Genomic DNA, 17,553 nt, shown 5'->3' with positions numbered 1-17,553 from the left:
TTGCAAAAGGATGACTGTTGAAAATTATCTTTGCATGTAATCTGAAAAAAATTTAAATTTAAATTTAAAAATAAAGAAAAGAAATGAGCTTTTGAAAAAAATCAAATAATTAGAATGTTGGATACTCTCTGACTGCAAATCTAAAGTTCTTTCTGCTATACCACACAGCTTAAGATGAGTCTAACAATTTGTAACAGTGAAATACATTCTGCTTAGGAAGGTTATTTTCTAAATCTGATATATTTTTTCCCTCAAATAGCTACTTGATCTTTTTTAAATCAAAAATTTTCAAAATATCCAGGTTACTAATTCCTACCTCAGTCATTCAGAATCAGGCCTAGCTTATTCAGAGAATAAAATAAGACTTATTCCTGCGGAGGAAATCCCCTTTGGAGATGGAGAAGAGAGACTAGAGGCAGAATAAACAGTGAGAAAAAAAAAGAAAAAGCAGCTTGAATTACTAGCCTAGATGCCTCATTGAGCACTAACACTGGCTAGCTATGTAAAATTCAGCAGTTTTCTTATCTGCAAAATTAATCCTTTTACTTCCAAATTCTAAGAGATATTCTGGCAGGAATTGGTCAGGAACAACTGACAGCTTGTTAGGTAATGCTTAGGCTCAAATCTCTGCAGAATTAAGGAAGAGATCCTTCAGCTTTAAACACAAGCAGCAATATATACTATAAGAGAGTATTTAGGAAAACCATTAGCTACCATTAGCAATTTAAAGTATGCTTTATTTAAAGTCTCCTTTTAGCAAGCAGCACATAGAGAGATAAAATCCTAGTTTATTTGAAATTGGTTTGCTAATAGATCACCCACTCCTTACAGCAAAGATCAAAATCAATTCTAAAAAAATGGAGATCAAAGCATATTTTTAATCAATAACATTGTTCTTTCTCACTATTATTTTTTCCTTTTAATGTTTCTTCTCTCACAATTGAGACTAATATGGGAATATATTTTACATGATGGCACATGTATAAACTATATTGAACTGCCTACAAGTGAGGAGGAGTGCAAGGATGGATCTCAAAATCTTTAAAAATGCATGCTAATTGATGTGTAATTGTGTAAAAAAAATAGTAGGGCAGCTAGGTGTCACAGTGAATATGACCCTGGAGTCAGGAGGACCCAAGTTCAAATCTAATCATAGACACTTAATATCTGCGTGATATTGGGAAAGTGACAACTCTGCTTGCCTCATTTGTCAAATGAGCTAGAGAAAAAAATGGCAAACCATTCCAGTATTTTTGCCAAGAAAACCCCAAATGGGGTTACAGTCAGATATTATTAAAAAGACTGAACAACAGCAATTTCATAAAACTAGCTACTGTCATTGAAACTAATTGAACCAAGTATTCATGGGTGAAGAGAGACTAAAAAAGGAAAAATATTTCTGCATATTTTTATAACTTTTTTTTCATCATGACCTAAAGAACCACCCATATTTGGACTCTAAGATTATAGTCTCTGCTGTACTAGCTGTATGACCTTGAGAAAGTCACTTAACCCTGATTGCTTCCCCAAAATTTTTGATGTGCTACACATGGAAATAGAAAGTAAAATGGGAAGGGCAACTGGATTAGACTAACTATACACAGATAACTGTGGCAGAGGAGGCATTTCTGAGGTTAACTCATTGTAAAAGAGTCTTAAAAAAATAATACAGGAACAGGTAAGCTTTCCTAAATGATATTTTTTTAGGGTTTTTTTTTTAAGCAAGGCCATGGGGTTAAGTGGCTTGCCCAAGGCCACGTAGCTAGGTAATTAAGTATCTGAGGTCATAATTGAACTCAGGTCCTCCTGACTCCAGGGCTGGTGCTTTATCCACTGTGCAACCTAGCTGCCTCCTAAATAATATTTTAAGAAAAGTTTACTAAATAAAAATATTCAGAGAAGTATTTTTGTAGTAGTAGTGTTATCAAAAACTGGAAGCAAATTCGGTACTCATTGATTGGAAATAGCTAAACAAATTATGTTTATGAATGTAATATTATTGTAGTGTAAGAATCAATGACTATGAGGACTACAGAAAAGTCTGGGAAGAAACAGAAAATGATATAAAGTGAATTAAGCAGAACCAGGGAAGCAATTTACACAGTAACTAAAAAAAATGTAAACAGAAAAAACAAAAAAAAATGAAACTGAACACTGAGAAAATATAATGACTAAATTTATCTTTGAAAAAATGTGGAAATGTATCTTTACCCACCCTTCTTTGCAATAAGAAGGGCATGATGGGCATTGAATATACGGAAATGGAAAAGTTCAGAAAATTAAGTATTTGCTTTACTTATTGCTACTGATCATTAAAAAAGACATTAGTTTTAATAGAGCACAGTGATATGACAAATTGTCTCCCAATCATATAAAGAACATACAACAATTATCTTGGGCTGTAGTGTTTTATCTATCATCAATGTGATGTATTATGTAACATGGGGATGTTAATAGACAGGGAAAGATTTGTTTAGGTTATGGATGCAAAAAGAATAATGTTAAAAGATTAGGAAGACTTAACCAGGAAGATTTAGCAGAGGACAGGATCAGAGTTGACATGAGAAGGCATTTATATATATGTTAGCTTTATCAGTGGAGAGGGATCACATCAATGAAATCACAGATCACTGAACAAGCACACTATTTAATTCTAACTTTGTGCTATTTTAAAATAAGGCATTATATTTTCAACTTTTTTTAAAAACAGGAATTTCTATGCCTTTTTTTTATACCATGCATCATCATTAGCATTGTATAATGAAAAGGTCACTAAGATCTAAAAGTTTTCTGTTATTTTCTGACCTTGGGTCAGTCACATAACATCTGAGTCTCAGGTTCCACCTCAGCTAGTTAGCTCAAGGGATATGGTTCTGGGTCCAGAGTCAGGAAGACCTGAGTTCAAAGTCAGTCCAGACAATGCCTAATGTGTGACCCTGTCTGCTTCAGTTTTCCAACTGCACAATGGGGATAAAAATAGCATCTATTTCTCAGGGTTGGGGTGGGGGTCAAAGAAAATTAAAACTTCTTTGGCACAATGCTTGTCGTATAGTAGTAGGCTCTTAAATTCTTATTCCCTTCCCTTTTCATTCCCATGAAACGAGATAATATTTTGTATGGATATTGTTCCATCTGCCATTCTCACATTGTTGTAAAGATCAAATGATAGCCTGTGAAAGGCTTTATTAATATATAAAATGTCATTTAGTTATAAGTATTATTAATAATTGGCTTGGTGACCTGGCATTTATTATAGACAGTCTTTTCAAGGAGTTTCTCCATCAAAGAGGGGAAAGATATGGAACGACAGCTCACAGGCATGGATTAAGCAAACAAGAACTTTTTAAGATTGTGAAGACATGGGCATGTTAATAGGCAGGAAAAGATGTGATTAGGGTATGGCTTCAAAAAGTATAGAATATGAACATAACAAGAAAAATCAACTGAGAGATACACTAAATGACTACAACAACATAATGAAAAGATCCCCAAAAGGAAGTTGAACAGAAAATTCATTGAAAGTCCTGGAGAAAATCTCAGAGATAACACATATCTCATCTCACAGCAGAGGTGGGTGAAACTAAGATAGAATATAGACACAAAGTTTTTGTGGTTCATCAAGCTCATCTGAGGGCAGGAATTGTATTGTTTTTGTCTTTGAATATCAAGTGCCTAAGAGTATAATCAGTGCTTCTTGAATTGAATTGATCCAACTCCATAAGTTAATATATATAAAAAAACTGAAGCTTAAATTTTCTTTTCTTTCTATGGGAGGGATCTTGCTGTATAGGAAATGGGAAAAATGATGAGGAAAATACAAAAAAATCAATAAAGCATGTGAAAAAATGTTAGTTTGTGGAAAAACTGTGAGATTTTCAAAGTTTCTCTTTTTTTCAAGAGAAATTACCTAGAAAGCCCTTTTCACTACAATAGAATTTCAATATTAATGGAGAAACAATCTGTTTCCAAAATTACTACAAAAGACAATGTCTTTTTGGGGAGTAGGATAGGAGAATCAAGGTCTGCTCCGTAAAGGCAGAAGTCTGCCTTCTTAATCTGAAAACTACATGCCTCTGTTCAACCCAATTACAGATGCAGGGATTTGATAGTAATGTTTATTATCATGATGGTGTTTACCAAAATGCTGGAGAATTAAATTTGGGAAATATATGCTCATGGTGTTGTAAGTCTATCCCAAATCATAATTATTTAAAAAAAAAGTTCCCTCTGTTTCACTGAAAATATGATACAGAATGAAAAGGAACTCCATTTCTTCTGCCAGTTGTAAATCTTCTCAAATAAAAACAGACTCTCTCTCAAACACAAATATTATGTTTGGAAAGAAACATAAAGAGGATCCTTTCAAAAGGTGTATTTTCCCAAGAATACTGTCCTATAAATACTAAACTTTTCCTGAATAGACATTCCCTTTCTGTTAACTGATGGAATAAAGTAAAGACTGAGACTGACTGTGAAAACATCTCATACAATACTATTTATTTTTATATAGGACCTTGTTCCACTTTTTTAACCCCAAAAGAAACAATTTAAACCCCATCTAAAAGAAAATTTATTGCTTTTTAGAATAATTTCAGAGTACAACTCCACATTCTTAATTCCTATTTTGAATTTTAATTAAAGAGTAAATTAGTTCCCCTGTTAGACCAAAGAAAAAGAATTTGTTTCACTGACAAACTCAATTGTTCACTGAATTTGGGGCCATCTGGGAACTTGGGGTCTATCTGTGGAAACTTGGACCAATTGCTTAACTACTTGAGGCCCCGAGTTTCTTATTTATTGACTGAAGGAGTTGGACTGGATGATCCAATTAAATTTAAGAAGGATAGGTTATATATGTAGTTGAAACACAAAGGTGAAAATGAAGCTGTTGCTGCCCTGAATTCTGTATAACTTTTCTAAGATTCTGACCAGGTCTATGAATTATGCGTTCTGGATTTGGAGTTGAGACTTCAGTTGAACTTTTAACTATCAAATACTAGCTATGTGACCATAGACATCCTGATCCTATTTCCTTTTTAAAAAAATTGAAATTTTATTTATTTAAGGCAATGGGGTTAAATGACTTGTCCAAGATCACACAGCTAGGCAATTAAAGTGTCTGATGTAGGATATGAACTCAGGTCCTCCTGACACCAGGGCTGGTACTCTATCCACTGTGCCATGTAGCTGCCCCAATCTTGTTTCTACATCTATGTAACGGTTCTAACAATATTTATCCTATATCTTTATGCAGATGCTATAGAGTATATATGGGTGAGCTATTGTTATCAGTAATAATATAGATAAACTATGCCTTAGATCATCTCTGAATATGAATGAGATAAAAATTTATCAATCATTTTTAAAATGATTATAAAGTAATATTTATATCACAGCTATGAACTGAGGAAACCTGTGATTTAAGTGGTGTAGAGAAGTCTTAGAAGAGTAAATTCCCTCAAACAGTGCAGGTTAACATCTTTGTAACTTACAGTCTTACAGGGTTACCCAGAACACAGACATTAGGTGACTTGCCCGGGGTCACACAGTTGGTATATTTCTGAAGCATGACTTGAACCTTCATTTTCCAGGTCTTCTTTACCACACTGTCTTAGAGGTAAACCATTACCAAAATATTATAAATACTGATAAATACTTTATGAAATTTCTCTAGTCATGTTCAGAATGGAATGGTGTAAGTTCCCAACATTAATAACAAGTAGTTGTCTAGAATAAAACAAAAACCCACCTAATGTGGATGGAAGTGTGGAAGAATTAAAATAATCAAAGGGATTACAAAAACATGATTTTTACAATGCTAAAACTTTTTCCTAGGTTTAAGATCAGCAAAAATAAAATAAATCATTCATCAATATAATCACATTAGTGATTAATTTAAAAAATGTTTCTGGAACAGAGGTGAGATTGTTTTTAAAACTATATTCTGATTCTTGTATTTCAATATACTTCTCTTGTAACCATGCATTTTATTTTATTTATGCATTTGAAAACCATAAGGAGTCCATAGCTTTCATCAGACTCCTAAAAGGGTCCATGACACAAAAAAAGGTTAAGAACAAATAGGTTTGAAAGCATATTTAAAAGATGATTTTCTTTAAATAGCCTGTAGTATAGTTGTTTCATGAATCAAAACAATTTATGGAAGGGCATGCCTATCCTCCAGGATAGAAAGGGTTCAAATGGGTGGCAATCTGTATCACTAAGTAGAATACTTATGGGAATGAGGTCACAGAGCAATTTCTGAATCTATTATATGCAGATGGATTCTCTATTTTCTCCGATCAAAAATTAGGAAACAGAGCCTGCCAAGGCATAGTCATTTTGTTGAACCAGGACTAGACCATTTTTATGGGTTACATTAATTATTATAGAATATCCTTAGCCCATTAGAACAATAGAAAAAAGTCCTTGATTCTTCCTGTTTAAAGTTAAATTTCAAACAACAAAAGTTTGTTTTAAGTTCTGCTTGATCAGAGTTATTTTCATATGAATGTATGGAAAGGAACAAGGCTCTTAAATACAGAAGTGAATACTCTAGAATTCAAATATACTCGTTTGACTTATAAAGTGTTTACTCTGTTAATGGTGGCTCATGGACCAACTGTAAATAAGATAAAACAAGAGTTTACAAGTTGGGTAAACCAATTGACTGAGGTTGAAAGTTTTAACACAGATTAAATTAAAATTGCCAAAGGCCATAGTCTCCTATTACAATAATACTTATCTCAAAAATATCAAGATAAGAGATTTAGTGAAGTGATTTAAAAATTATCCAATCTTCCATGGAGCTTGCTAAAATTCAGTCAGCTCTGAATTTCCTTGAGTTACAGATTTCCCAAGAAAACATTGAGGGTCTAGCATTCAAGCCTACAGTTTTAGCCTGAACACCTTAATGTATCAACAGATCATGACAACTAAGGAAAGAGAGGAGCACAGAAAGAACAAAACCCCAAATCTAGCAACCTAATCTTTGGCCTTGGAAATTTGATAATAGAAATTGGGATGAGAAGCAAAGCAAAAGTCAGAGGACTATGAAACACCAATGATTACACTTTCCCCATGCTTGGAGAATTATATTAATTTGCAGAAAGGAAAACTAAATGGGGATGAGGGGGTTGGGAAGGTGAGTGGAGCTGTTCTATAAGAGAGGAGAGTGGTCAAGATAGTCATTTGATTTAAAGTTGGAATCCATAAGCTCAAAGGGGGAAATGATCTGCTTGAGGTCCTGAAGATAGTTTAGAAGCAAGGCTGGAATTTTATCATAGGTCTTTCAGTCTCATTCATTCCACATATGCCAGTAAGGCAGAGAGGTGGCAGAATTGGATGGACTGGGAATGAAGTCAGGAAGACTCATTTTCCTGAGTTCAAATTTGGCATCAGACATTTACTGTGTGTGTGTGTGTGTGTGTGTGTGTGTGTGTGTGTGTGTGTGTGTGTGTGTGTGTGTGTGTGTGTGGCTCTGGACAAGTCACTTCACCCTGTTTGCTTCACTTTACTCATTTGTAAAATGAGCTGGAGAAGAAAATGGTGAACCATTGCCAAGAAAACCCCAAAAGAGATCACCAAGAGTCAGACTCAGCAAGACACATACCAATAGTTAAAAGTTTCCTTTTGCTTTGAGACCGCATTTCAACATTTCAGAGAATCCATGGGTACACAAGATGTGGAAAGAAGTTATAAAAAGCTGAAAACAGATTGGGGAAGTGACTCAGGCAAGACTCCCTCACAATTAGGGGCTGGTAGAGCAAACTATTCTCCAACATTAACTGAATATTTTCTCACTTTCTTTTGTTAAAGAGTTCACCAGTTAGAGATACACTTGAGAGAACAAGCATATTGTTTAAAAATATAAATGCTTTTGAGAGCGTTAAGCACCAGTCATTCACAGAATTGGGTAAATTTACTCAGACTGTCTTTCTTTTAAACAAGAGGATGAGACTAATTGTAATGAAAGAATGGGAGTGAAGAAGAGAAATTTATTAAATTCTTGCTAGATACTATAAAATCTCCTTTGAATCTTACAACAACCCCTGAAGGTGAATGGTAGTACGGGATTACTTAACAGAGGTTAAATGATTTGTCAGACAGCTAGTAAGTCTCTAAAGCTGTATCTGAATTGAGGTGTTCCTGACTCCAAAGCTCTATTCATCATGCACCTAATGGCCTCAATGTGACTTCAGACTGGGAATGAGAGAGTTAAGAGCATTTTGTGGGGGGTAGAATAAGCCTATATAGAGGTCTTATTGGTGGGGTTAGACAGCTTAGGGGTACTATACACCTGGGGAAAGGGATGTTGAGAACTGGGACAGAGTAAAGGAAAAGAAAAGTGAGGATGTTAAAAACCTCACTTGTTTCAAAACTTGTTTGGAAGAACCATAAACCCAGAAATTAGGGACTAATTCTCTTGATCTTTTTCTCTTCAGTGTTCCCAAGACCTCAAAACTTGAATCAATATTGCTGATGCTAGACTTTGGCTGCATCTTAGGTTAAAGACTAAATAGTGGCAGATGCTGAATAGGGAATTACCTGGATGACCTGAGCTCTCTCCTAGGTTAAGTGATATTAATGATTGCAAAATGACACCTGAAGTCAGGAAGAACAAAGGTCAGATTCTGCCATAACTAGACTTTGGCAAGTGGCCTAGCCTCCCTTAGCCTTAGTTTCCACATCTGAAAAAATGAGAATAATAATAGCACCTACTTCAGAAGGTTGTAATGAGAATCAAATGAGATATTTAAGTGCTTCCTACTATTGTGATTCATTATTAAGAGCAACATAAGTAGTAGAATATAAGACTTTAGAGACAGGAAAACCGGATTTACTCCAAAATTTACTAGGTGTGTATATGACCTTGGACAAGTGATTGAACTCTTGGTCAGTTTTCAATTTCTTGAACTGCAAAATGAGATAATAATAGCCCCTGCCTCTCAGAGGTATTGTGAGGATCAGATGAGAAAACATGTGAAGTACTGCACACACTTTAAAGAGGTAAATATAGTATGAACTTATTATTGTTATTATTATTATTATTTCAGTAGGACAGAAACTTAAATAGAGAATCATTGAACTGTGAATGTTTAGTTAAAAAGTGAGGACTTTTGGGGGGAGGTAATAGGGATTGCAGCTATATAATGAACATGATGGGGACTAAGAGGTCACTTGACCAATAGTGTGAACTGTACAGACTTGTTTAACCAGAAGAAGAATTTCCCAATAAAAACAGTGTTCCAAAAGTAGAACACGGGGGTCTTATGAGGTAGCTCCCCCTCGATGGAGATCTTGACTCCATGTTAGACCTACTGAAGAAGAGACTTTGGTTCAGATATGAACCTTTGAGGATCTTTCTAATGCCCAAGAGTCTTTGAAATATGTTTTTGTGGACCAAATTAACATCAGAAAGATAATGTATATGCTTAGGAAGATGCTTTCATAAGGATAAATGAACAAGTTAAAAAGTAAGACTTGGAAACTAAGACAATAACTCGACTCAGTTATAAGACACTCTCTGCATGACTCCAAAACAGAACCAGAAACCCAAATTGATAAGCAACATGGAAGGTGATGCAGTCTCTCCCTGTGCTTCCTATTGAAAACAGAACCATGAAGAAAGAATAAATTCATAGGCTTGATAGATCTTGTACAGAGGTTCTGTTGTGGACCCCTTTGGCATCTGAATGAAATCTAGGGACCCCTTTGCATAAATGCTTTTAAATGCCTAAAATAAAAAATATAGGATTATGATGAAAATCAATCACACTTCTTCATATCCCAGGACCTAATGTTCCTCATATGTAAATTGAAGATACTGGACTACATTACTTCTGAAAGCTCTAATTTTAAATTTTTGATTCTATAATTTTTACATATTTAATGATAACATTGTGTTGCTTATCTAGTAAAATTATCATTTTGTTAAAGTATTTATTTAAGTATTAAAGTATTTATTTCAAAATGAATTTTTTGGTCATGGAAATCCATGAATAAAAAAATGTAAAATAGTAAAAAAAAAAGAAAACTAATTACACTAAAATACAGCTATGAAAAAAATTAAACAAGTTGGAAGATCTCCAGGTTAAGAACTCTGATCTAGGGTCACCTCCTCATTAGACAGATCAGTAGATATCAGATGCTGTGGAATAGAAGATGTCATTGCAAGAGAGGTAGGTTTCCCTATGTCCAATCCCATAGTAACTCTATTTCCAGCATCCTAGGGACTTCCTGATCATGTGAAAGCAACAGGCAAGTATTCTTTCTGTTCTAAAACTATTATCCAAACATCCAATCTCCAAATCTGGCTCCATTTTACCCCCTTATTTCCTCCTCCCCAACTAGGGCTGTTTGGAAGTAGAAACAAACTTAGCCTTTCTTTCTAAACAATACTCATAACTTTGCCAGCATAATCTTCTCACTTGATGTTTAAGGTCTAAACAAATCCACTCAGAAAAGACATTTGTCAAGGCAGGCTGACTGTTCAACAGATGAATAGGATTTCTTTCTTTTATGGAGTTGGGGGAAAGGGAGTATCTCAAAAGGAAGTGATGACATTAATTAGGAAGCTCTATCTTCCTGATCCATGTCTGGCCACTGGACCCAGATGGCTCTGGAGGAGAAAGTAAGGTTGGTGATTTTTCTCACAGCCATACTTCACTTAAACACAATCCACTTGCATGTCATGGCACCACCTCCCAGATGTCATGTTCTTTGAGAATAAAGGACAAACCAAAACAACAATCTATCAGTGAGTAAGGGCTTCAGACGAATTTATTTTTGATCTTCAAAAGGCAGAGATTCTCTAATCCTTTAAAAGTCCTCCCTTCATTGCAGAATACATACACAATTCCCTGAGATCTCATTTCCCTCTAAATGGGACAGGTCTTCTATTCTTGGGACCACACACTTTGAACTGGAAACAACTTTTAAGTTATCAAGTGCAACTGTCTCATAGTAAAAGATGGACAGTCAGGACATAAAGAATTCTTCTGTCTCTGAATCCAATACCCATTCTATTGTACTACTATTATTACTGCTATTACTGAACAGGTACAGTATTTCATACAATTCTGAGTGGTACTCTGATCAAGCATTGGTCCTGGTGTCCAGAGAAATCTGAGATTACTCAACGATTTTCATTGGAGGTTGTCACTGACCTGTCACTTATCCTCAAAATAGGTTTGGATTTTCTATTATTTTCACCTTTTCCTCCTTCACCCTGGTTTGGGCTGAGATCTAGAAGCCATCCAGGTTTCACTGATTCACCTGGCTTTGATGACATGGAAGCCACTAACTCAATTCCTTTGAGTGAGATGGAGGACCACCAAGCCTTACCATTTTCCTTACATTTTGTCTCCTAAAGTCCTCTGGGTCTTACCATCTCTGTCCTGCAGCCCTCTGACACTGTTATCTGCCTTAATGATGTAACTTAAAGACCTCTGACCTTGATCATTTGTCATCCTGTTGAACTTTTAGCACTTTCTAGGCAACTGTTAATCAATCAATAAACATTTATTAAGTGCCTACTAGTGCCAGGCATTCTGCTAAGTTCTAGGAGCATAAAAAAGATACTAGTCAGTCTCTGACCTCAAGAAGCTTACAATCTTACAAATGAAAGATTATATAGTGTTGGATCTGGAATCAAGAAGTCCAGAATTAAAATTCTGCTTATTAGCTATGAAAATCTTAACCTTCCCCTTGCCCAAGTCTTCGTCTTTTTTAAATAAAAGATTTTATTCATTTTGAGTTTTACAATTTCCCCCTAATCTTGCATCTCTCCCCTACCCCCCCCCCCACAGAAGGCAGTCTTTTAGTCTTTACATTGGAAATCCTTAACCTTTTAACCTCTCTGACTCAGCTTCCTCATATATAAAATAGGAAAAAATAACATGCAACTCCCAGGATAAAATTCTGAGAATTTTAAACATAACATTTGTAAACATTTTGCAAGCTTTACATTCATGTTAGTGGTATTATTGTTGCTGTTATTGTCATCTCTTCCAGTTAGAATATGAGCTTGAGGGCAGGGCCCATTTAGATATTTCTATCCTTTTCTTCAGCATTCAGCACAGTGTTTGATGCATGATTAACAATTACAATTTTTTTTGTTTGTTTTTTTGCAAGGCAATGGGGTTAAGTGACTTGCCCAAGGTCACCCAGCTAAGTAAGTATTAAGGGTCTAAGTTCATATTTGAATTCAGGTCTTCCTGACTTCAGGACTAGTCCTCTATCTACTGCACCACCTGGCTGCTCCCATAGTAAACAATTAAATGCCTTTTCATTTATTCATTCAGATGTTGTATTTTATGAAGTACCTTGAGATGTTCAGGTAAAAGGGTACTTAAATTTAGTTATAACATAAGGACAGTCTATTTATTACTAATTCCAAAACTGATATTGTAAATTGAAGTCATTGCTTAAATTGAGTTCTTGATGATACAATATAGACAGTGTTAAAAGGAAAAACCAAATGATACTGCCTGCATCTAGCAATGCACAGCAACTGTAAACCTCCCAGCTGTCAATTCCTCTGCCTCCATTGATGGCAAGTAGAGTTTGGCATAAAAGAGTAGAACTGGTTTTCTAGGATAGAGACACAACAGTTGCAGCCACTTCTTCATAAGCAAAAAAAAAAGAAATTAATAATTAAAAAACAACTTTCCAGATATTCATATGGAAAAAAAAGCTACCTCTGGCATGTAAAAAAGAGACAACTCCACAGCGTATAGCTTAAGAGTCCAGAGGTGCTATGGCATGGTGGGGAGATCCCACAGACCTTGGAATGAGACCTGAGCTCTATCACCTTGGGGAAGTTACTCAGGCTTGGTTTCCTTTCCATTAAAATGAGGGTAATCAAACTTGCACTGTTTGTGTTGAAATGTTATTTGTGAAGATGATATGAGATCCAGCCAAAGCAAGTGCTCTCCTCTCTAGTTCCTCTATCCAGCCAGGCTTTCTGTTTCCTTTTATTTGAACTGGCCATCCTCCAGGGCTGGACAGCCCTCCTTCCTTAACTTCAGTCCAGGTTCTTCTTTTTGTTTCAGTTGCATCTCAGACACCATTTTCTACATAAATCTTCTTGGATGGCTAGTACATATGCTCCTGAACTGTCTTGTTTCATTAGCTTATGAAGTCCTTGAGAGCCTAGCACATAGAGGTGCTAATAACTGTTTATTGGCTAATTCATTGAATTTTATGCGTGTACTTATTAATTTTATCTTTATAAAAAAATAACTCCAACACAATGTAACGTTTCGATTAGGGCTTGTCTCATACTTTTTATTGCGTCACTAAGCAGTGTTTGATAGGCAGTAGATATATAGTAACTATTTGCTATCTAGAGTGTTTTAGAACTATAATGTAGCAAATTATTATTTTTATTAATCTAGTAGGACTATAATAAAAAGTGAAAAGTAGGGAAAAAATTGAGTTCTGCACCCATTATCTCTAAGTGAATAAACTAGCCAGGATTTCAATATTTTCTGCATTTAAAGACTTGTGCTACTTAACATATATTAAGTGTTGTATTAATTCCACACAGAAAATGTACCTTTGGCTCACCTCTGCTGTAAAGAAGCTCATCTAAAACCCCTAGCAGATTTTGACTAGGATATTCATGTTTACAGAACTAGATATGCATACTGAACAAGAATGCATGCAGTCAAGCATGCTATAAGAAACCTGTTCCAAGAAACTACTATGAGGCAAGGATACTAGGAAGTATTTACAGGGTTGTGGAAGCTGGATTTGGAGAGGTCTTCTCTCCTATACCTACAGATATCTTAACATAGGGGTCTTACAAGTCTATAAGGACCTATGATTCTTTTAATCTTTTAAAAAAAGTACATGTATATGGTTAATGAGGAAATAACTTTTGCATGACTTCATATACATGATGGGTATCATATTTCTCAATGCGGACGGAAGGGGTGCTAAGGAGAATATGGTACAACTCTTTTAAAATATATGTATGCACACCCTACAATCAGACAAGATGGCAAGGTGAGGTTGGCCTCAGTGAAAGGAAGAGCCTCAGGCTATGCCTCTAACACATACTAGCTTTGTGACCCTGGGCAAATCAGTTAGCCTCTGGATACCCATACTCCTTTGACCATCATCTCTGAATGACTTGAGGGAGTAGTGTAGGACAAAACAAACAACACAGCCCATCAAATCACCAGAGAGCTGCACAATCATCATAATAGGATACCCTGAAAGTAAGATCTTAAAAATAGGGTAGTAAAAACACTGACTTGGGGGTCAAATTCTGACCCTGCTACTTATTAAATGACCTTGGGTAAATCACTTTCCTACTTTGGGTGTCAGTTTTCTCAGAAACTCAACATCATGGTCCAATCAAGTTTCTTAAATCACAAACTGGAGGCTTGCCAGGATGGAGAACTCAGACAAAGTCAGAGTTCATTACTGTGCTGGAGTTCTTTCTGGTTAAACCAGCAGAATTTCTACTACTGAGTCCATCCTTTTAACATTTCAGTGTCAAAGGAAGAGAAGATAAGGAGTTGGATAGTATATATAGATAAGGAGTATAGATAGTATATCTATATAGCTTCCAGGCTACCAGGATTTTCCTACTGTCCACAATGGATGACCAATAGGTAACATTTCTACCATTGGGAACTAGTCTCTCAGTGACCATCATTTCATGATATCTCCAACAACTTACAGTAGCTTGCCTGAAAAATTAATGAAGCTAATAAAATTCTAATTACAATCCTTTAGTAACTCAACTCAGAGCTTGTTTAAGAAACATGGTTTAATAAAAACTCATTCTTTCCCTCCTCCCCCCCATCGCTCCTCAAGCTCCTAGTGATGCCTACGGTGCGGTGCTATGGTTCGATTGTAGGAAATGACCACATTGAATTTCTTATAGCTCTTCCTTTTCCCCTGGAAACAAAAGAGCTTTTTGGATGCCTGCTGCTGTTATTACCTAGAATGAGGGTAAACCCCAACCATGCCAATCCCTCCTCCAGAAAGCCGAACTGATGGTAGATTTCTCATGGAAGCAGCGTAGTCCAGGAATAAGGGCAAAGACTCTATTTGCCCCAAACCACTTGTCATCCTCAGCAACACCCCTCACATCTAGGGGGTGCCGATGTACATGGGACGAAATAGCCGGGGAGGATCCCCCAAAAGACTTGTGCTTCGCAGCGCCCTCCCTCAATGCACCAAGGTTAGCCACCCTGGGAGGCAGGGAGGGTCACTGGGGTGGGCATCTGTGGTGGCTAGTCCAATGCCGGAGCGCAGGTCGCTCGCTTCCCTCGGCTTCCTTCTCCCCTGCCCTCCCCCCCCCGCCATGGATCCCGGCCAGCCTGGTCCCTGCCTTACCAGCCAGTCCCCCGCCACCGCCTCCATCTCCTCCGTGGCCCTTCCTCCTCTGCAGAATGAAATAAGGGTTGGCTCTCTCCGCAATCCACAGGGCGTTCGCCAGCAGCACCTCCTCCGGGTTCAGCCACATGCTCCCGGGCCCTTGGAGCACACAAAGGGCGCGCGGTGCGGGCAGTGCTTCAGAGCATCCACAGGCAGGCACACTCCGCCCCTCCGCGAGCCTCCGAGCCCACCGCCCCGCGGGGACTTCTCAGAGCCCGTCCAGCTGGGCAGAAGCAGCGGCAGCGACAGCTGGAGGAAGAAAAGAAGGAGGAGCAGGAGGAGGAGGAGGAGGAGGAGGAGGAGGAGGAGGAGGAGGGGAGGAAGTGTCTGCGGCCGCGGCGCCCGGAGCAGGATCCGGAGCAGGATCCGGATCAGGATCCGGATCCGCAGCCCAGCAGGGTTGCGGGCATCTCAGCCCGGAGGAGGCAGCGGCAGGCGCAGCCCGGGAGTGGGAAGGAGCCCGCGGCCCAGGCCAGGGGGCGGGGGCTCTGTAGTGAGCTCAGGCGGGTCCCCGGGCTGTCTGTCTGTCGTCTCACCTCCCGCCCCTCAGAGGCCGGCAGCACGCCCGCCGCCCGCCGCCAGCCGCTGCATTTGCGCTCCCGGGGACCGGTCGGTGGCTCTTGGTCTCCTCCTCTCCGGGGCCCGGGAACCTGGGCCTCAGGCCCCTTCGGCTCCCAGCACCCTGCAGAAATCACCCGCGGGGACTCGGAGGGATCAAGGACCAAAGGTCCCTCTTCAGAAGCCAGCCGGGACTCACCGCGCCGGGCCAGCCCTCTCCGTCCTTCCCTTCACGCTGTCCACGGGGGCCGGGCGCCGTTCGGGCCGGGGGCTCCCCGGTGCTGCCGCCTGGCCCCCGCCGAGCCAGCACGCAGCCCCACGCCCATCCTCCTCCGGCTGCGGGGAAGCCGCGAGCCAGTCCCCGGCCCTTTCAGAGCGTCCCCCCAAGGGCGCAGCGCCGCCGCCTCCTCTCCCCGGGAAATGTCTTTCGAGGTTCCAGCCCCAGCCCGGGGTTCGCGCCGGGGTGAGAAGGAGGAACCCTCTTCCTGTCAAAGGCAATGTTTTTGTTTACCGAACCCCAAGGGTTCGGTCACGCGCTCTGCTTGTCATTGCCGTGAACCCCTCCCCTTCCCCGTTCCAGCGGCTCCTCAGAGTGACTCCAGCTAAAAGCATTACATCACTTCTTTCCTCGACCTGGCTGGGCTAGGAGTGCAACATGGGAATTTGGAAGGGACCCAAAAGATGAGGCCGATTCCTGGCTGGCTGCTGTCTTTCATCTCGGCCTTAGAAGCTAGGACACTGCAGGCTTTCAGAGAGACAGCTCAGAGTCCAGAGACATAAATATACATTAAAAAATCAATGACTGGGAACTCTGTCTAGATTCCAGAGATTGTCTTTGACCATTTTGAACTAGTGAACTCTTAGGGGTCTCCCCCCGCCCCCTCCTGCCTCCTCACATCTCCTTTTAATTCAGTGCAGCAAAAGCCCCGCACCTCCTTCTAAGCAAAGTACTGGAGGAGACAAAGACAGATGGGGGTGGGGGGGACTCTGAGGAGCTTTCTGTGCACAGGACGTATTTGTCAGTTAACTTTTTTCTTAACCTCCACTTTCTTATACTTTTCTAGTGAAGAGTAGGGTGGGAAATAGTCAGTGTGATCCACTATTTCTGAAAACCTGGAAGCAATAATTAGTTCTTTTGAAAAACTACTTATCTCACCTCCCCCCTCAAAAAAACCATCTGTGGATCCTTTTTTAAAAAAAAAATCCACACAATTGGGTTCTATTATCTTATAGCTTCTTTGCATATATAGATGTTGTATTTACTTATTTATGGATATGTCAAATTATCCCTGCTCTTATAGTCTTCCAGTTTAGTAGAATGTAAGCTCTTTGAGGTCAGAAATGACCTCAATTTTGTCCTTCCCCAGCACCAAGATAAAGATGACAAAACCCTGGATTTGAAGTCTGGAGGATCTGGGTTTAAATCCTGTCCCAGAGATATAATAGCTATTTGACCTTGAGCAAATCTTTTAAATTCCTTAAGTTTCCTTATTTGTAAAACAGCTGGGCTTGCACTTGAAGATTTCCCTTCTAACTCTAATAACCTAAAAAAAAAATAGCTATCCAGTCTCAGTAATGGAACAAAGAAGTGTCTAA

The 17,553-nt window shown here is 38.7% G+C and overlaps 1 protein-coding gene across 1 annotated transcript in view; it reads right to left on the bottom strand.

The window, feature by feature from the left end:
* TBC1D9 (TBC1 domain family member 9) overlaps nt 1-15,847 on the bottom strand; it is a 130,510-nt gene extending 114,663 nt beyond the window's left edge. Inside the window, exon 1 of the mRNA XM_074229257.1 lies at nt 15,358-15,847. Within this exon, the coding sequence (XP_074085358.1) occupies nt 15,358-15,487 (130 nt within the window). The 5' untranslated portion in view covers nt 15,488-15,847. The remainder of the gene's footprint in view (nt 1-15,357) is intronic.
* Nucleotides 15,848-17,553: the final 1,706 nt, after the last annotated feature.

This window comes from Macrotis lagotis, chromosome 3 (genome assembly GCF_037893015.1).
Source record: "Macrotis lagotis isolate mMagLag1 chromosome 3, bilby.v1.9.chrom.fasta, whole genome shotgun sequence".
NCBI classification, from domain to species: domain Eukaryota; kingdom Metazoa; phylum Chordata; class Mammalia; order Peramelemorphia; family Peramelidae; genus Macrotis; species Macrotis lagotis.
The sequence above is the reverse complement of the archived record's forward strand: the minus strand, read 5'-3'. Positions and strand labels throughout refer to the sequence as shown.